Source organism: Toxorhynchites rutilus, chromosome 3 (assembly GCF_029784135.1).
Source record: "Toxorhynchites rutilus septentrionalis strain SRP chromosome 3, ASM2978413v1, whole genome shotgun sequence".
Classification (NCBI taxonomy): domain Eukaryota; kingdom Metazoa; phylum Arthropoda; class Insecta; order Diptera; family Culicidae; genus Toxorhynchites; species Toxorhynchites rutilus.
In genome coordinates, this window is record NC_073746.1 from 237,589,640 (window position 1) to 237,611,318 (window position 21,679).

Consider the following 21,679-nt stretch of genomic DNA (forward strand, 5'->3'; position numbering starts at 1 on the left):
TGTAATTTTAGCTGCTTCGATATCAAGCATTTTGAGTGGTTTAATATCAAAATTCAATTCGCTGATGGTTATATTTCGGTTTGTGAGTTAACAGAGAAGCGATATTAGGTATGTACGGAAAAGTAAATTCATTTCTGAGTGGAAAAATTTAAATTATTGAAATATTTGTACTGGTGAGGTAAAACGGACATTTGGACGGAAATTATCCTATCCGAACTGACTAAGTCACAAATAACGGTTGACTGAAGAACAAGTAAGGGAAAAGTCAAAAAGGCATTCGCGCGAAAATGGGAATAGAAAAATTCGTTCGAACGAACGATGTTTGAAAATTTCAATGATAAGAATTCGTCCGAATATAATCGGGAATACGAATTGAGTAAACGAAATTCGAAAAAGAGAGTGATACATGATTGCATATTATAAATAGAAAACAAAATTAACTCTTTCGCTTTAAAGTAATTTAAAGTTCTAACAAGAACTGGATTCGATTTGTTGAAAAAAAAACCCTCGTGCTGTGCTCAGACCGCTCTGTTCCTTTCTGTGGCATCGGTGATTTCGACTTCTGTGCAACGATTTTGGATGGTTTAGTTGGTTTTTTCTCCGCTACAGCTGTACCGATGATAGCAGGAGCTTTCTTCTTGTTGCTCACCCTCTTCACAGTAGTAACCTTGAGTTTTTCGACAGCGGTTGCTGTTGCTGTCAGCAGTGGTGACCTTTTTGCGGTCTCTTCTCCTCGGCGCTCGACGCCCGCCGGCAATCAATGCTGACTCGATGACAACCAAACGAAAATAGACGCGCGCGACTGTGTGTGGCGACTGTATTCAATGCCACAAGCTTTTTCAATGCTGGTGCTTTCTTGGTCGCCTTCTTAGTGATATCATACTTCTCTCAGGTGGATTCCCTTTTGGCCTTAGGGGGAATCTTTAACGAACCCGAAGCACCAATGCCGTTTGTGTGCACAAACGAGCTTTTGGTGACACCGCCCAACAAACAATCATCAGCTGTTTTTAAACTAGTCAGTTGAATAAAGGTCGAACTATAGTATTGAGTGCTTAATAAGACGATATTAAGGATTGCATCACCGTGCCAAAATTTCAATAACCGGTTATTCGGTAATGAACATTTCATTACCGGTAAAACCGGTAAATTACCGGTGAAAACATGTTTTAAAATAAACCATTTTCCTGCAGAAACGGCTTTTGTTTATAATGATTAGTCTACAAAAAACAACATTTTTAAATTTTTTGCTGGATCAAGTAATACTTAAGGACACAGAGAACGTTAATTTTGTCGTAGATCGGATCTCATTAACAAAGTTTCCAGAAGAGGAAAACGCCCGTTCAGAGTTCAATTATGTTGGGTAGAAGAGTATCGAATACCATTGTCATGTATTTGCCTCTGATGTCCTCTGTACGAAAACTCTTGTCCGAGGGTTTTCATCAATCCGTTTATAGACGTTGAGCTTGGGCTGGACGTTGATACCTTTGACTGTTGCAATCGTGGTTCAAGTTTGATGCTCATTAAGGCTCAACTGTTCTGCAGGTTTCTCATCGTCCAGTGGATTTTTTTCCTCCTGTTATCCAACTACTGAATCAATATCATCATCGTTAAAGTTGATCAAGTCAGGATCAATTTCAAAAGCCTGCTTGATCAATGCAGTCCGCAACGTTTTATAGAAAACATAATTGTGTCACGACCGCGAGCAGAATGATTATTCATATACGGGAACAAATCTGCATAAACAAAACGTCCTTCTGCAATCCTTAAAATCAGGGTTTCAAGCAGCTGCTTCGAAATTTTTAATGATTACTCCGATAGCTGTTCTAGCATAATGTGCAATCTGACGTCAGGTTCAAAAAGGGTGCATTTCTTCCGCAATAGCAGTTTAACAGCGACCAGAACTGGTTCGAGGACATCAACCAATTTCTTTATCGTTATCAGTTCTTCATGGCTGAAACTTATCTTGTGTTTCGTTTTCAGATCTAGCAGCCAATTTTGAACTGAATTTCGGAGGTCGTAGAATCGGTGCAACACTGCCAGTTGTGTTTTTTCGATCTTAATTGCTTCTCGAGCAATATTTCAAAGCGGCATAAAGGCATATATAATTAATGGAGTAAACATAAAAATTACCGAAATTACCGGTTATTGAATAAAATTAATCAGTTTAATAATGATCGAACAATATTTAGTGCTCAATAAGACTATATGCTGTACTATACGTTGTATAAAAGCTTAATTAGACCGAATTGAAGCTTTTGTACAACCAACCTGGGTAATATGCCAGAAAAAACGATTTGAAAACGTTTATTTAACTGCCAGGCAGCTTTCGTACAACACATGACAGCTCATGTTCTACTGCATGGCATTACATATTTCAGTGTTCTAACGTAGCAAATGGTTTGAGGGAGGATCATCGATACGAAGGTCGTAAGTTTGAATCTTGATTATTTGTTTTTCAAAAGTTCATCAGAAGTTGAACAACTTTTATCTAGTAGCTGTAAAAGACTCTAACAAGCGTCTGCCAAGGTGCTAAAAAACTAATTCTATTTATATAAATTTGGCAGAAGAAAATAATGCAGTCAGCCAAAGATCTAAGTAGAGCTAACCAAATTAGAATATGGTCGAATAGACGTTTCCACCACACCTTGGAGTTGGATAAACATTTTCTAATTGACTTTAAACTGCATTTGATGAAAATATTGGCTATAGCTTAAAAATTCTCCTAATTTGCATGAACAAAGCTTGAATAGAGGTTTTGATGACAATTAGTTCAGGCATATTGTTAAAAAAACGGTATGTCATTTTTGCACTTTCTCACAACACCCATTTCTCGTTTGAGAAATTGTTGAGTAACCATAGTTTGCCAGTGCGCGTAGAGCGGGAGTTCCATCTTAAGATTCATTGCACCTCTAATAAATTGCCGAAAGACGTGGTCTTAAGTTGATCGCACTTGATTGAAAAATCACAAAATCAATGGATGGAAAACATTAAAATAAACTCTTTCGCTTGAATGTAATTTTCAATTCCAAGGGGAACTGGCAGATTATTTTTCAGCAACGATGACATCTTTCCGGAATCTTCTCGATGCTGGCGAAACCGTTTTTCGATGCTGATATTCTCTTGGCCGCCTATCTAATGGCATCACTCCCAGCAACCATCAAATCGTATAACTTTGCACATGATAAGTTACATATAATTTCGTATCAAATCACAATCGCATAAAATATCAATCAAAATATCGATCATATATATCTAAAATCGCATAAAATGCAAAAACACGATTTTCCATGTCATCGATGGATTGAGTGGTAACGTTGTCGTATCAAATCACATATCAGTCCAAAAAGCATCGCATATCGTTATATACGGCTTTATATGCGAACAAAATATGGCATATACGTATATCGCCTCCACTTTTGTGTGTATATGTTAGTTATCTGCATCATATATCATACAAATGTGTCTTGGTTGTATGTATATCGCCTCCAATTATAGCTATTCATACGACTTAATGTTTGCTGGGTCTCCAGGCTCTTGGTGACACCGTTCATCAGCGCTTTTATGATGAACGAAGTAAGGTTCACCACAACAGCGACAACAAGCTCCAATCGCTGTTCAATTATAACTGAGTGCATTTCCGAGCGGCGCTCGCTTTGGTGATTTCAATATACCGTTTGGTGATTTCAATAGCCTGTTTTGAAAGCAATTTTAAGGCTATAGAAACAAGTTTTTTGATCAAAAAGTAACAAGTATACAACGCGTAGACATTTTATCTTTCTAATGAAGTATTTTTCTTATATTTTCGTTCAGTTGTTTAGGAGCTATTATCGCTCAAAATCTCGGTCTCCTGCGTGACGCTTTCGGTTTCAAAACTTTGATTTTACACCCCGTTATAGAAATGAAAGACGTAGTCCTACGTCAAAAGCACCATGAGGATGAAGATCTTGTGTTTTGTTTGGACCTAGCTTTGTACCATTACGCAAATTGGCCCCAGACGCGGCCAATCGAGTCGTATTGGGCCATACTGTCAATGTCGGTGTACGAAAATGGTTGGGAATCAGCTCAACAACTCAAATTCCGTATCATCAGATGTGTCAAAAGCCATGATGACGAGAGTTCCGGGAATCTTGGGGAATATTGATTGGTGTGTTCTCAACCGAATGGATGTAAACCCCGCTAAATGTTCTGTTATCTCGTTTGCACGCACGAGACAGAACATATACAAATATGTCTTGTTTGACACGGTAATTGAACGAAGTCAGCGATGTCAAGTACGTGGGAGTTATTTTAGACACACAACTCTCATTTAAACCGCACATCTCGTTCATGGTCAATAAAGCGTCCAGAACTCTGGGGGTTATCTTCAGGATTGCCAAAAACTTCACCGACATCTACTGCCTTAAATCTCTCTATTGCTTTCTTACTCATTCTGTATTAGAGTACGATTCAGAAGTTTGGACTCCTCATTATAACAACGGCGTCGAAAGATTTGAATCAGTTCAACGACAATTCGTGAGATTCGCACTTTGTAGTTTGCCGTGGTTAGACCCCTTCCAATTGCCGAGTTACGAGAGTCATTGTCAGCTGATCGACTTGGAATCTTTGTCGGTCCGTAGAGACACAGCCAGAGCATTGCTGATAGCTGATGTTTTGCAAGAACGCATCGAGTGTCCTGTTCTTTCGGAAAACATCAACATCAACGTTCGACCTCGACCTCTCCGGAATAATTCGATGCTACGATTACCCATACAACGCACGAATTATAGCATATTTGGAGGATTCAAAGGTTTGCAGAGAATTTTTAACAAGATAGCCCGGTTCTTCGACTTTCATCTACCCCGAATGCTTCTTTGTCGGAGATTCAGTTCTTTCTTTAATGAACATACTTCCATGTGATTATTGTTTAATGTGACGAATATGTGACGACTTTTTGTAATGCATTATTTGTGTTTAGATTCAATCTACATCATTAGGGTCCTCACAGCATGTTTATGAATTGATTAATGAATAAAAAATAATTGAAGATCGAGGTAAACGCGTTTTCATTTAGTCTCGCTACTTATGACTTACCTGTAGAAACTTCTTTTGAGGAAGATAACGACACCACAGGTGTTCTCATTTACGACAAATTCATGAACGTTATGGCTTTCATAACAGTTTCTATCAAGAATGATGAGGAGTTTGACATGATTCTCAAAATGGTTTTTTTTTCCAAAATATATATTTTATTAAGGCACATGTGGCGTTAGCCTGACGGGGCCGGAAGTCCAATATTTTGACAATTTTTGTCTTACAACTATGTTAGTAATATGTAACCGATTACTCGCGGTTGGCTCGAGGTTAGTATTACAAAGATTCTCATAATTGGGATGTAGCAGTCTCCAGTACTATGTATGTGTGGCCGACACGGGATACTTCCTATTGGGGTGCAACTGATCGTTAATCAGCAACAAGAAAAATGGTTGACACGATCTTAATCTTCCAAGAACAATATCAATTTTCAAAAGTCTGTATATTTGCGAACTGGCTTAGTACAATCAGGAAGTCTGAAGTTGTTTTCTGGTTTTCTGTATGTTGCTCAAATTTGTCTTCCATCTAATGCTTAAAAAATTATCGGCATGTGGAAAATTTATTTGGAAGAGTGTTATATTTAAAATCAACAATACCAATATTATTGGAGGGTGGATTTGTACTGATGACCCATAGGCTGAATGACGAAAAGAAAGACATAAAAGAATAGAATTCCATATTGAATATTCAAAAATTCGAGAGGTTGTATCTGAGACACGACCGCTTAGGACGTAGGACTACGCAATATTTTTTAAAAAAATTGTTGGTTTATCATTTCGGATATTATTTGTGAATACGAAAACGTCGAATTTCCATAAATAACTTTTTAGTAAAAAGTTCCTGGGACCCTGAAATGGTTTAATGGTTTGCGTGGTTTTGTAGAATCATTTCGCGAAGCAACGATTCTTTCTTGCCTTTGCGAGAACAATACACTAATTAGTCATATGTTGCAATTTGTTTCTTTATATCAATGCATGCATTGCACTGAGTATTTAACGAGAGGCATCTTCCGTGCATCGCCATTCAACAAGCATCAAACAAGCGTCTAACAGATGCATACAGTTGCAGCGATTAAAATGAAACATCGCGAGAATGACCGTTTATGAAAAATTGTTTCTCAACTCTCGGTCAAAACCGTCAACAAAGCTAAGAGCTTGTTGCATCAGAACAGAGCCAATGCGCACGAAAGCAAATACGAATGGCTACTAAAAGTATTGAAGGTGTGCTATTCACATGTTTTACATGTGCAGGAAATGAACAAGTTCTAAATTTCGCGCAACGAAAACAAGCAACACACACAAAGCCAAACAGTGATCGCTTGTAGGGCTATAATCATTTGCACTCTTTTCTTTCTTCGCCTGCTTTACCATGGCTCGGATGGTTGTGTTAATTGCAATGCCAGATGCACTTCAAGTGAAATATTCGCTACCGTCCACAGCTTGAGGGGAAACATAAAACACAAAACGAACAGAATAAGCGACCTTTGTTGTTTCGGTCATAGAAAGATTCGGAGAATTTTCCTTCATCTTCTTTATTGAATTAAAGAAACTTTAAACTTTTCAGTTCATTCGTCTCTAGTCCTCTAAAAGACCCTTGGGAAACTTTCCTACTCGTGCACCTCCATTGCCTCCATTGAGAAAGGCACTCGATCCCTCGCCGTCCAGCTCGCCCAGCAACGGTGTTGTCCAGTCGGTGTCCTCACAAAGAATGGATAATGAATGGATGAATTTTATAAAAAAGTCAAAAAATATTCTGAAAAGTTAACAAAATATGCGAAAGAATGGATAAACAACGGTAAATATATTAGGGACCTTTAAACTTCACGACCACGAAGCTTGTGTATGACCATTTTCTAAAATCACTCAGTCGGACACTGAACATTAAGAATAATGAAACTGCTGATTGGAGAGTCTTGGAACATTAAAAAAACAAAAACGAATTTTCAGACGATCAGATTCCATATCGCGGAAAAACACAAATACACAATGTTGGGAACTTGACTTTTGTCAGCTGTGACAAATGTGGTTCAGTTGATTTCAATCATCAACATTTTCCAGAAGTGAAAGAAATCCGAAGATGATGCATCCATGTTATTCAGTCGCGATTCGGATTAAATTATCATTATGTTGAGGATGTTCAATACCGTTTTGTCTCATATTCCAAGCACTTAAGTTTTGATGGCCATTAAACAGTGTCTCATTACTCAAAATGGTACAAAATGGTAAATGGTACGCGAAATTAATTTGATTTTTGGATACAATAGAGCCTTCTTTTTGATTTGACTACAATATAATTGATTTACAAATACATATTCATGGTGAAAAACTAAAAATATGTTTAATCGTTTTTGCCTCAAATTCCGACCACCATATTTTTCACTGACTCATATTCCGAACACTTTTGTCTCAAATACCGAACAGCAAAAATGCAATTCATAAAAAATCATAAAATCATTATTTTTAAACTACTGCACCGATTCATATGATCGATATATCAAATTGATGTCAATTAACTTTTTTGGAAAAATATTATGCTCACAAAAAATTGGTTTTTGCTTTTGTAATTATTGATTGTATTTGTTTCTCATAGTTTACATGGTTTCGAGACCAAGGGCGCTATATCGGTATCGATACCTGTAAATGATGCTAAAATGAAGTACAATACCCAAAAAATGTCAGGGTTTTGAATATTAAATTATTTATAACATTATAGTCCAGTAAATTCACATTTAAAATGAAGTGTTCGCAATTTGAATCATGCGTAGAAACTTGTTTCATATTCCGAACACCAATTTTAATGAACATTTCTGTATAAAATATGATTTTATTTCATGCATTTATTGTAGATTCTTACCGTTTCTAGCACATAACATGAAAACAACAAACAAAATTGTTGAAAAAACTACAAAAACTGAAAAATTAACCATGCTTGTTTTTTACGAAATTTGCTAATGCAAACATTTTATCGTTGGTTTTGATTGTCACTTTTTTGAAAATGCTTGATATTATAAATTATAGGCTGCATCGATACCTGTAAAAGATGTTAAAATGAAGCCTATAACCCAAAGAATGTTAAGGCTTTCATTATTCAATTATTTATAACATTAAAGTTCAGTAAATTTACATTCAAAATGAAGTGTTCGGAATTTGAATCATGCATCGAAACTTGATTCAAATTCCGAACACTACATCAATGCAATTTTCAATAAGTATTTCTGCATAAAATATCATTTTTTGATTCATTTATCGACATTCATACCTTTTCTAGCACTTGACTGACTGTCACTTGTTTGCAAATGTTTAATATTATAAATTATAGGCTGTATCGATACCTGTGAATGATGTTAAAATGTAGCCTATACCTCAAAGAATGTCTGAGCCTTTATTATTCAATTATTTATGACATTGAAATATAGTAAATTTACGTTTAAAAATGAAGTGTTCGGAATTTGAGACTGTTTGGAATATGAGACAAAACGGTAGTTCGAAATAAACGATATTAATAAGAGTTACAAATCGGCATTTTGCCAAACGGTGAGAGCAATTTTATTCAACTTGAGAATCTTCGATGTTATTTCTCAAAAAGTAAATACGAGAATTGAAATAAAATTATTAAAAAAATATCAAACTTTCGCTGATTGCGAAGTTGTTCGATGGAAAGCCGCCAACGAGAGCATGGAGAGAGCATAAGACATACGGCATTCAATTACAAAAATTGTATACTCAATTGTATGCAACTTTTCACAACACTAGCGCCTCTGGTTTCCACGGCAGAAAACTATGAATCGCACGAATGATAATGGCAAATCTAAGTTAGATTTACAACCAGATGGCGCAGCGAGTAAAATGATGATTTGGTTTGATTTGGCCGAACGGAATCCCTTGCATAATCAATTATTTCAACCAATTAATGTGATATCGATTTCATTGCCATTATCCACAGAATGAGCGAATATTATCTACGGCTATGGTCCAATAGCGTGTTGAAACCATTGTCAATATACAAAAATCATACTTTCTTACCATTTACTGACATTTCATGTTTAAAATGAATATAAATAGAAATTAATTAAAATAATCCCGACCGAATCTCGCTTTTAGGCCTGTGGAATTACAATCATCATCACTTTTATGGCTCTGAGATCTAATGTAGCAGAAGATACAGCGTAGATTTGTTGTCCTTTGAATACTCAAAACGTGTAGTTCAATAATTTCCATATGAAGTTCGCCAGATCTATAATACAAAATCATTATTAAACACAATTTTCGCTCAAGATTTTCTCTACACTTGCGGAAAACGTGTTTCTCGATTACATTACACGGAAAAGTTAATTTTAATTTCAAAATGTTCCACTTGAAAATTTATTACCATTTTCGTTTGACGACAACGCGAATTATCGGATTTCCACACAAATATTCAGCTGTTTTACGAATTAGAACAATATCTGATAAGTCACGTTGTCAGGCATATTATTTGATTTGGATATAGATGGCGATGGGGTAAATTATTATCTAGGCCATATAAGTTTATTAAATTATCAATATTATATTATATACACGATGTTCATGCTTCCGCTAATTGTTGTTACTTATTATCAGAGTAGCTAAATTAGGTTGTATATATCCCCAAACGAAACGGTTTAGCCTGAGTTTACAACTCGTATCGCTTTTTATTGAACTACGATCTGCAATATTTCAGCAGCCTCCTCAACTTAATCGGCACGAGTCTCCTTCTTCCGGTTAACTTTTCATCGCGACCCAGAGGAATCATCGAGAGAAGTTTACAGAGTCGAGATTTTCCCACTGGACCGTCATCGTCGATAATTTCCTGCACCTGGGATGACCACTCTCGGAATGATTTCGAAACTGGCTTATGTTTGTTTTGCAACAGCACATCCATATTCGATGGGGTTTCGTAAATATCGTGGAAGGGAAATTTGGAAAACGAAGCCATCAGTGGATCGAAAAAATCTGCTGACGTTATTTCCAATGCTGGCCAGGATACTTTGCTGGAACTGGCAATCGCACTGGTGATGATGTTGAGTAGTGACAGTAGAAGTAGCTAAAAACGGGGCACAAGGTTAGGAGGGAAAATATTGAAGGTGTATACGAACCATGTTTTGTCGATTGAATGCCAAACTATCCTGGTCAGCAGTTCCTTCCGGCTAATTCGACTCATGTCTGAAGCAGCGGCGTAATCGGGCCGGAGAGCGTGTACTGTTGAAATGATTGTTTTCTGCTCAGACATGCACAACGGCAAACATTTACATGCACCGAGAAGATAGACGTAAACAAGAACGCTTGATAGCATATGTAACTGTTTCGATCATGATGATGGGTCACAGATTTATGATTTTATCACGAAGCTCAGTGATTCATTTCGAAGAAGTTTAATAACATAAACGGAATTGTTTTCGGCTTTTGTTGAAAAATGTTTTTATTTACGTAAACAAACTAACAAACTCCTTGTTCACCTTTCTCACGGTGTCAACAGTATCTTCAACGATTTCACCAGCAGCAACTGGACTGCCACCGGCAACAGTTGCGATGAAATCGCCCAATACCTTCATAACCATCTGGAAGCTTTGGCCGGGTCTCCAATTCGTTGCCTAAAATTATGAAATTAAGTATAACACACATGCCGGAGTCTTATTAAATGAAACTTTGACTCACCACTGAATCAATAGCATCATTTAGATTGAACACAACCGTTGGTCTGTTCGGCGATGCTGCTCCTCCCTCTGGAGTATCACTCTGTACTGACGCTGAGGAACTGGTCCAGTCGAATAATCCCCCTTGTCCAAAAAAGCCTAATGGACCTCCGTGGGGTTTATTCCCAAATGGTTTATGTCCGAATGGTTTTTGTCCATAATTAACACCTGAGCATGGATATCCTCCAACGGCGTCGTAAAAATTATTGTTGAACACTGCTCCACTGTCGGAGGAGCCGCTGTCACCATGGCCATTATAGTTGTTAGAAGGTGAATAGTAATTAATATCTGCGAGTACCAGATTCAGTGGATTAATCAGTGTTTTCGGGTCAACACGATTTCCGTTGGCGTCGCGACCATACTTTAGTTTATTAAAGAGATCATAGGGTATACAAGGCTGGCCGGGTTTTCTGCGTTTGAATTTAAACTTGTGTTTGCGTCGATTTTCTCCGAAAAGATTTCCAAAACCCGCAAATTTGTCGTTGACGTTATAAAACAGATTATTGAACGAAATCGGTTTACTGCCATAGTTACCGTAATCGCCGCTAGTACCTGATGTAGGCTTCGAAGGTAAAACGTCCGAAACTCCTTGATCATCGTCGCCATCATCATCATCACTATCATCGTAGTCATCTTCAGGTTCGGCCTCGATTGGTTCATCGTTTTTCGGCGGCGGGAGTCGATTGAAGTAAGCATTCGGTTGTCGACTGTATGGTCTCACCGTGGTCGTGCTGCCGTATGGTCGAAGCGTCGATCTGGTCGTGTAGTAGTCATTTTCGGGATGCTCGTAGACGCTGTAGCGGCTGTAGTCGGGACGCTTGTCCTGACTGTAGCCACCACGAATGCTGCGACCCTCGAATTCCTCCTGCCGTAGTGATGATGACGTTTCACGAGTGTCTCCGGTCCCCGAGCGGGAACCGTCTGGGAAGGAAATAGGCGTCGTTGATACTGTGTGGCAGACAATCGCTAGAAGAACTATGTTGAGCTGTAGTCGAAGTAAATGAGAAGCGAAAGTTACAGTCAGCATTGGTTCGTGAAAGTGGAGGAGTAAAATGTTGTTTCGGGCAACCACATTTCCATAAAAAATGGATCTACCAAAAAAGAATCATCGGGTTTGCTTCTTTCTTATTCATTATCGAGAAATATTTGACCATTATTCCATGCAGCCATGAGGTGGTCCGAAAATGCCTTTTTACATATTTTGCCGGATGTAAATTTTCAAAATTTCCAACTGCAACGTTTAAAAAATGAATTCATTTTTATTCCGTTGAAAAAATTAATATCAAACGAAAGGAGCTTAGGTATATCTATATATCTATTTAGTAGGGGAGAGGGGGGCACATTCGGACACTTTTTTTTCCTTAATTTTTAATATTTTTTGTAAACTTAAAAAAAATTCTGAATTCATCCTGGTTGTCATTTGGACATCATATGAGCGTGTTAGATGTGCGCGTTGATGCGATTACGAATGGTTCATTCGAATTTTTGATAATTGCCTTTTTGTACGAATGTGACCCATGTGTTCGGCGTCAATGATTCGATAACACTGAAGAAATTCGTGACGCAGTTACATCGTACTTCAAAAAGTTGGACGCTACACACTTCGCGCTCGGAATAGAAAAATTCGTACCACGCTATGAAAAAAGCCTCGAACGTTACAGCGATTATGCAGAAAAATAGATAATAAAGAAAATCACCTTTTTCTTGTCCTAACTTTATTTTTCCGCGATTTTCTTATTTTTTGAACGACCCTCGTATAACAAAACTTCCAGAAAATTACATACATTTGGAATCGCGTTTAAATTTTAAAAAATAAGGAAAGGCTGGAGCTCTATTACATCTGATCATTTGATTCAAAGTTTCATTCCTTTTCCATACAGGATTCGGTTTTCGCAGTTTGGGACCTAGGTGAGATACATGATTAAGTTTCTATATAAAAGTAATAGAGGAGATTACTGAAAATCTATGTCATTAGGCATTGGGTTTACATTGAATACATCATTTCCATGGCAAATGAATCGGCCACTATCCCGATTCTTTCTGATTTTGTTTGAACTTTGTACATAAAAAACTTTTCATTATAATATGACCAATTCTATATGCGACTGATTTTTCATCTTTCCGAATGCAAAATTATTGACCTAATTTTTCAAAAATCTGCTTGAAAACCGAATTCAATATTAAAAATTAAAAATTAAAAATTTAAAACTTGAAATCACATAGCAGGTCCTTCTTGATATTTTTTTTATACTTTAAAGACAAATCTTCCATTTAACAAAGTTTGAACTGTCTTGAATTGTTACCATTTCACAAAAAAAAAAATTTGAAATTTTAATGTTTTCTTCAAATTCATACAGGGTAACTTCGATATAACGTACATTTTACTTTCAAAATTATACGTTTTATCGAATTGTACGTTATATCGAAGCATAATGATGAACTCTGAAACGTAGCTCATTTTACCTTATTGTGTTGCTGTTTGAGTAAGGTTGATGAATAAATTAAATTAGAGGACCAACTTCTCTCATGATGTTTCCCTTTTCTCCAACTTTTCTCATGATGTTTCCCTTCGTTCTGTTGACTGAAGTATGATTCATTTCGAATCCGGAATCACAAAACAGTTGTATCTCGGGATTGGTTGAAGGTACAACACAATCTTTAGTATCAAAATACATATAATTTATTGTTTTTTCAGGAAAAAAAAATATTCAAAAAATTATTCCTTTGGACTTTGATAATGTGTACGTTATATCGAGTGACGTTATATCAAAGTTTCCCTGTATCTTTATTATTGTCAGTCCGGCTCGGCACCACTATCTAGAGCAATGCCATACCAAATCAGCCAAAAAAGAGCAAATTTTTACCTGACCCTCACCGATTTTTTTTAACTTGGCACTTGAATATAAATAGAAGGCGATTGAAGCTACCCTGAATCACAATTTTCATTATTACATGACTTATTTAAATTACGACTGATTTTTTTTAAAACGGTGTATTCAAAATCATTGATCTTTATTTCGAAAAATCTTGATTGAAAATCCAGATGTCTAATTAAAATATGATGTTTGACAAAGTTGTTGGATAATTAATAAACTATTTAGGAAAAATATTTTTTTTATTAAACTACTACAAAATCTTACTCAAAAATTAAATTTAATAATAAAAATTTTTATACACCCGAATTCCCGCCTTCGATATTTTTTCTTAATATTTTTATTGGAAAACCCTTCTTATTTAACAAAGTATTTCGAGAATGATTAGTCCTAGGATGAAACGTTATTCACGTTGAATCGCATATAGATTCCATTTTTATGTTTCTTTTCTTGAATGGTAACGATTTCACAAAGTATTGAAATCTCATAAATTTCAAAAATTCATATCTCCATTTTGGTGAAAACAAAGTACAAAGTAGTAAGTTACGTCATACTTTGTTAAATTGGAAGGGTTTTCCAATAAACATATACCAAAAAAAAATATTGAAAGAGGTGGTTGTTTTGAAATATAAAAGTTTCCAATACTAAGTTCAATTATTGAGTATTTTTTTTTTTTGGAGTGCATTCAAAATATTATTTTTCCTAAATAGTTCATTGATTTTCCAATCACTTTGGCACACATTGTATTATCAGACATCTGTATTTTAAGCTAATTTTTTTTAAAAGAAAGATCAAAGATTTTGAATATGCCCTTTTTGAAAAACAGTCCCTATTAGAATTGATCATATGATAATGACAATTGTAATTTCAGGTAGTTTCCATCATAAATTCCAAGTTTCCAAAAAATCCGAGAGGGTCGGGTCAGCGGCCGGCTGATTTAGCGTGAAATTTCTCAATATCATACTTACTTAAATTAAAACTGTGATTCATGAAAAAAATCAGGTCAAAGGATGAAGTGTAGGAAATTGTTAGAATTTTGATAGAAAATACTGGAAAAAATAGTAGTTGAAGAATAAAAATTTGATTTTTCTTAAAAATGTATTTTTTAAATTCAAAAAAAAAATATGAGTAGACCTTACAATTTTCATACTTCGGAAGATTGGCACTTTCACAGGGAGAAAGTTTTTCTCACAACATCTTTTGCAAGTTTTTTTGAAAAAATATAACTAATCCTAATTTTGTTTAAAGGCAAGATAGTGATATAGTTTATTTGACAAAGTTTTAGATCTTATTGAAACATGAACTTTCGTCGGAGACGCAAACTTCCTATCTTTTATAGTGTCTGGAATATAAGGCATTTTATATGGAGACTCTTGAATAAAAAATGTTTTACTCGTGACATTGTTGTGTGTAAATTCTCGCGTTCGACATGTTGACATGTTTCTAAATATAAAAAAGTTTGCAGAGAATGTAAATCACGATAATTTATACATTAAAATGTTACGAATTAAACATTAATATTAATTTTTCAACGAAAAACATAAAAAAAAATTTCTCTGTAAAAGCGCCCATCTTTCGATGTATGGGTGACTTATTGGAAATTATATTCACATCTATTTTTTCAGAATTTCAAAATAATATGTTTTCCAGGAAAATTAATTCAAATTTTCAAAATATTTTTTTTCTATGATTTTTTTCCAAAAATTCGTTTGATATTTTTTAATGAAAACATTAATAATGTATTTAGAGTTTTTTTTAAATTTTGTTTCGAAAAATCTTAATTTAAAAACCATAACACCTACAAAATATTGGTTGAAGAATGAGATGTAGGAAATTATTTGGGTTTACATTAAAAAAAAAAAAATTTTTTTTTAAATCCATTGAAAAAAAAAAATATTATGAAAATTTTAATTCATTTTTCCCGAAAACATGTGCTTTTTAAGTTCCGCAAAAAATGGATATAAACAGCCCTTACAATTTCCAACAAGTCACCCATACATCGAAAGATGAACACCTTTACAGGGAAAAAGTTTTTCTGACAACAACTTTCTCATGTTTTCGTTGAAAAAATCCTATTAATGTTATCTGGTTATCTTTGTATGTATAAACCAGCTGTCCCGGCAAACTTTGTCCCACAATATTTTTGTTGTTGTTATCAATACCTTCATACATTCACGATTTCTTACTAAGCGCACTTTCAATCGCAGAACTGTACATTGATTGATTTTCTAATCGACCCTTGAAAATTACCGTTTACTATAAAATTCCTAGTACTTCTACCAAAACTCATTATAATATCAGATTATTTTCAGACACAATTCTCGTTCAAGATTTTTCAACTAACAACGTTTGTCACTATGAAATTGTAGAACATATGGGAATGAAATTTTCCGAATTTTCTCATTTACCTTCAGAGTTTTGCGATAATCATCAATTGTCATGTTTGGTTGGAATATGTGTAATATATTTATGGGACCACCTCTCAATTCCAGTGTAGGGAGGGGTGCCATACCATCACAGAAACATTTCTCGTACCCCTAAAAAAACCCTCGCATTCCTAATTTGGCTCCATTTGCTTGATAAGCTCTCGAGTTATGCAGAAATTTGTATTTCATTCGTAAGGCAGCCCCCTTCTCTTAGAGAGGGGAGAGGAGTGTCGAACCACCATTGAAACGTTTATCGATCCCTAAAACCTCTATATGCCAAATTTGGTTCCATTTGCTTGATTAGTTCTCGAGTTATTCAGCCCCCCTCACCCTTTAAAGAGAGGAGAGGAGTGCCAAACCACCATAGACATTTATTGCACCCTAAAACCTCCATATGCCAAATTTGGTTCCATTTTCTTGATAAGTTCCCGAGTTATGCAGAAATTTGTGTTTCATTCTTATGACAGCCCCCCTTAGAGAGGGGGGCAGGGATCTCGAACATGTCAAACGTGAGAATTTACACACTAAAATGTTACAAGTAAATATATTTTTTCAGGAGTCTTATTTAAATAAGATTTAAAACATTGTCGTATACACTATATTGCTATCTTGACTTTAAACAATATCAGAACAAGTTGTATTTTTTTTCAAAGAAAACATGAAAAAGTTGTTGTTGAAAAACTCTTTCCATGTAAAAGTGCTCATCTTCCGATGTATGGACGACTTGTTGGAAATAGTAAGGGCTATTTATATTTTTATATATATATTTATAACTACAAACCGCTCGAATTCTACCGATGAAAATCGTAATTGAAGTATGCAATTGAATCGATGAATCAAGTAAAACGGTTGAACCCATTTGAATATTGACTATTCTTTTGTGGTTAAAAAATATCTCTTGCCTAAAATCAAATTATAATTCCAACAGAAGCTTAACACCTTCGTCGCCCAGAGCGATTCGGTCGAGTTTCTTGCGGGGCCCAAATTCAACCGTCGGTGCGCTAGAAAAATAAGCGGGGAACGATAATGATGAATTCGGGTTCGATTCAGGACTACTTTTCTGTTGAATACGAATGAAATCAACCGACTGCTGATTAGGAAACTTATAAAAATAAGTTTTCAGTCAATTATACAGAGTTGGCAGTGATAATAAAAAAAAGGAAATTCAACCGAACGTACTTGCTTTATATACTATATTCGATGGCGATGAATAACTACAATTTTATTGGATAATATGGAATATTCTGTTCAATCGATTGCAAAGATTCTGTGAATATATCATACTGAGAACATATGTCACATTTGTGGGAAAATAATCGTCATAAACTATATCACATTTGGTAACTCCGAATTTCCAAGTAATTCGTTTTCATCGTTCTTCGCGCTTGGTAGTTAAAAAGCTAAAAGAAGAAGCAAATTGCAAGTTTTTTTCTGAGAATGGGAATAATAATTCCGCAACGCGGAGAAGCCTCTGTTTATTCCAAAAAACAATATATCTATTTTGTATATTTTTTTAGACAAACATGTATTTTTTACATCCTTAAATGTTTACCGGACGGCGTAATAGTAAATCTGAAAGTGAGGAAAGTAGCAACGACGAAATAGTGCGAAGCGTTAGAAGAAAAGTTTCGAGTATTATCTCATCGAGTCCCGATTAGGATATTGAGGAACTATACGCAAGAGAAGACCTGGACGATATGTTAGAAGAACTTACTATAGGCGACATAAAGATATTGATTTTTCAACAGTACATTTAAAATGTAATTTTCCACATATAAGTATTCTACTAGTCAAGCCATTTCGTTTGACACCCATATTGATGACTTGAAAAAAATGTCCCATTTTGCGATGGCAGTCATTCTGGATTTACATTTTTCATAAATAACTGTGTTCTACTAGTCAAGCCCTTTCATTTGATACCCATATTGATGGGGTTTTGATAAAATATGTAGTCCGCCATTTTGTAGCGGCCGCCATCTTGTATTTTCAAGATCATAGAATACGCATAGAATTATAACGACAGCAGAGATAGAGGCGTGCTCCAAATTTCAGATCAATCGGTCAACAGGAAGGAGGTTACATTTCTATTGATGTGCGACAACCCTGCAGATAAACATACAAGCATATTTACAGTAGGTAATGCTAAATAAAACCGTTTAAAAGTATAGTATAAAAAATATATTCTAATGATTTTTTGATTATTCTTCATAACCCATATTTACATTAGAGTGCCCATTCTATCAAATTCCTTTCTAAAATTAAAAAATCCTATTCAAATTGAACGAGAAAAGTGTTACCCACATCTGGGTGACGGGGCCTCCCAGGAAATACACCCGTCACCCAGATCTGGGTGACGGGGCGATCAAGGTGTTAATCCTATAGTGAACGAAAATAATTTTAGCTCATTGGTGAGCACGTCTAAGTGTATGTTACATATACTGTCATCATAGCAGGGTGCGAAATTTTATACAAAGGCTGATTTTTTATGCGATTGATTTTTAATTTACAGAAAAAACACAAAAATTGAGAAAAAAAAATATAATTATTATTATTGCGGTTTAAAAATCAATCCTCACCATTTATTTTTTAAAGATTATTTCATGTAAATGATGGCCACGACTACGTTCTAGGGGATCCATAATTGGACATATCCAATTTTACGTTACTTTTTCGAGCATATCGACTACTATCTCACCGATAGCACCTGTGATGTTGTCTTTCTATTGCTTGAATTGATGCTGGTTTATCGGTATAAACGAGAGATTTGACATACCCGCACAAAAATAGTCCAACGGCGTCAAATCGCACGATCTAAACGCCCAATTCACTGATCCAAAACGAAAGATGAATTGCTCATCTGTTTGGCGTGTGGTGTGGTTGAAACAACACGTTAACCAGCATTAGCTCGTGTATTTTAGAGAACAAAAATTTGGAAATTATAGCACGATAGCGATGCCCATTATTGACAGTCACGTTGTTCGTATCTTCATCTTTCAACCATCTTTGAAGAAGTACGGGCCAATGATTACACCGGGCCATAAACGGCACCAAACAGATCATTTTTCGGGGTGCATTGGCAGCTCTTGTATCCTGGATCCTCATCGAACCAAATATGGCAATTTTTGTTATTAACGATTCAACTAAAAAAGTGGTTCATCGCTAAAGACAAGTTTTCGGTTATACAAGAAAGCACATTTTTAACAGCGCATCGTTCTTGATATTAATATTCTATAGATTTGTAAGAATAGTTCGTTTGAAAGTCCTTCCATAATGAAATGGCAATGAAAACTACACAACCTTAATTTTGAAACATGGCACGAATCAGTGTGCTGAAAAACGAAACAGCAGAAAAACTACTCATTATATTGTCTCCCTTCAAAACTCTGCTTTCACTGTTATCATTAATGTTTTCAACACATGCAACAAACATGTTGAGGGTAGAAAATACCTGATTTGTATTTTGAGTTAATTCACTCTCGAAGCTTCCAACCAGGAAAGTTGTGTGTTAAACGAGACGTTAAAGTTTGATAAAATTCAATTTTATGAATGGTGTGATCATTTCGGTCGGAGGATATGTCATGTTGCGTTGAAAACAAGCTGGCACAAATGATGGCTTCCATGGCCTAGTGATTGGCGTCACAAGAATCCCGCTCTGGCCAGGGGTACGTCTCGAAATTTTCGAAAAAAAACTGGAACATCCAATTTGAATAGCTGACTATACACCAAAATTGGATATCGAACATCAATTTTCTGCGTTTACATGGTTACCATCAATTTGAATTCTTATTACACCGCTGTCTAAATTCACTAATGTTGCTTGAGAGGTGTTACATGTTATTACAAAAAATGTAAATCACAATCGACAGTTTTGTTAAAATAACACACTAACCAATTTTGTATCATCCATTACTTTTAAAAAACACTGTCCAATCACGTAACCACCATTGCACAATTTTCTAGTCGTTGGAATTAATATTGTCGCCTCGTTCGAATCCGTCGAACTGTTCGTTGTGGGTCTCCTGGGTAAACTGAATTTGAACAGTACATTAAACGGCACAAAAATCTCTTTTGGGAAAAGAAATATCTCAGCAGATAAATGTTGACCTTTGTTTATTTTTCCCCCTTTGTTGGGACGTATTCGACGCGTCCCCTCTTTTCTCACAAATTTCCATTCATACTTTAGCGGTGGACAACCGTCAGCTCCATCCATGAAGCGAATTGAAACGGATCAACTTTACACCCCAGATTCATTGAAAATTGAAAAGAAAAAAAAATCACGCGCATCGCGGTTCGTCGCCAGCAGACCAGTCGCGAACAAGTTCCTGTAGATGGAAGCAACCGATTTGGGGTGTGGTAATAGTCAGCCTTGCGAAATTCACTCCTCCAGCTGATTTGTGTTTTGAGCGCCACTTTGCACACTAAATTTTAATAATGCAAAAATTTGCAAAAATTGCGGGAAACTTAGAACTAAAGGAATAAAACGAAAGATAAGCAAAATTAGGTTCAAAATTCTGGACCATCGAATTCGTCGTGTAGGAAATTTTGTGTGTAACGCATAATTAAACTTCGCACAACTTGGCGCCCACGCATAGAGATTTCGCAATTGGCGGTTCAAAACATTGACAGGGAACTAGAAGTTGTTTGTAGCACACCGGGTACTGTGTCACTGTGTCTGGTGATAGTAAGCATGAGCTAACGGCTAAATCTGTAAAATCCAATCGATGACGTTGCTGTATGTACGGGTTGATCAGAAACTTCACCAGAGGAGTGACCCCTTCAACTTCCCACGTGCGGCTCAGGTGAGTAGGAAGGCCATCGAATGTTACTGGTAAAATGTACAGCTAGACAACAGTTTCGCGTAAAATATCGAAAATGAAAGGTGTTTGAACTTCTAGATTCGTTTACAGAAATTGCAAAAGCAGGAATGATAAACCTTTAGGTTCTTTAGTTGGTAATATAGCAAGAAATTTATCAAAAGCTTTGTGAATTTCATTACATTGTTGCATTTTTTCTTGCAAGCGTTCAAACTAGTAAACTCGAAAATGTAATCCAGAAACACCGGATTTCAATTTTCCTCGCGATCATTCAGTGACGAAGCGCTCTCGATTATTTTTACTCATTTCAAACTACACTTGACAAAAATAACTAGAGGAGAATGATGCAACATTGAATGTTTTTAGTGATTTTTGAAGAATTGTTACTTTGTGTTTTATGTTTCGTGTTGTTATCGTGTTGTAACATAAATTCTTTGAATCGAAATTAGTTTTTATGCGACAATTTTTGAGAAGGCCGAGTTCAAAAAACTACATAATTATATTTAAAATATTTTAGATTTTCACTATTTTTATTTTTCTTGAGATATCTCTGCATTTTCTTAACCAAACTTCAATATCTAAATATCATTGAATGTATAATGGAATACATGTTTGAAGAGCAGTGATTGAATTTAGGTTTCATTTTGTAATTTATGATGAACAAGCATTTGAAAAAAGATATTTTTCAGCGATTTTTTTTTCTCTGTTTATTAAAGCGATTTTCAGCCGAAGGCTGGTTCATCTCTGATTTTTTAAACGGTTTTATTTAGCTGTCCTGTAATTGGT

The 21,679-nt window shown here is 35.6% G+C and overlaps 1 protein-coding gene across 1 annotated transcript; it reads right to left on the reverse strand.

The window, feature by feature from the left end:
• Window positions 1-9,747: 9,747 nt before the first annotated feature.
• On the reverse strand, window positions 9,748-20,102 carry LOC129774052 (uncharacterized). The gene is made up of 4 exons (XM_055777748.1): window positions 19,969-20,102; window positions 10,743-11,765; window positions 10,515-10,678; window positions 9,748-10,096 (listed from the first exon to the last, which is right to left on the reverse strand). The coding sequence occupies exons 1-4, from the start codon at window positions 19,984-19,986 to the stop codon at window positions 9,748-9,750; spliced, it is 1,554 nt and encodes a 517-aa protein (XP_055633723.1). The 5' UTR covers window positions 19,987-20,102.
• Window positions 20,103-21,679: the final 1,577 nt, after the last annotated feature.

Bases quoted from the DNA above. Each gene is read 5' to 3' on its own strand.
- LOC129774052 (XM_055777748.1), bottom strand. The intron at 10,679-10,742 runs GTGAGTCAAAGT...TCATAATTTTAG, and splicing joins ATGATGCTATTGATTCAGTG to GCAACGAATTGGAGACCCGG. The intron at 10,097-10,514 runs GTAAATAAAAAC...CATCATCACCAG, and splicing joins GAGTTTGTTAGTTTGTTTAC to TGCGATTGCCAGTTCCAGCA.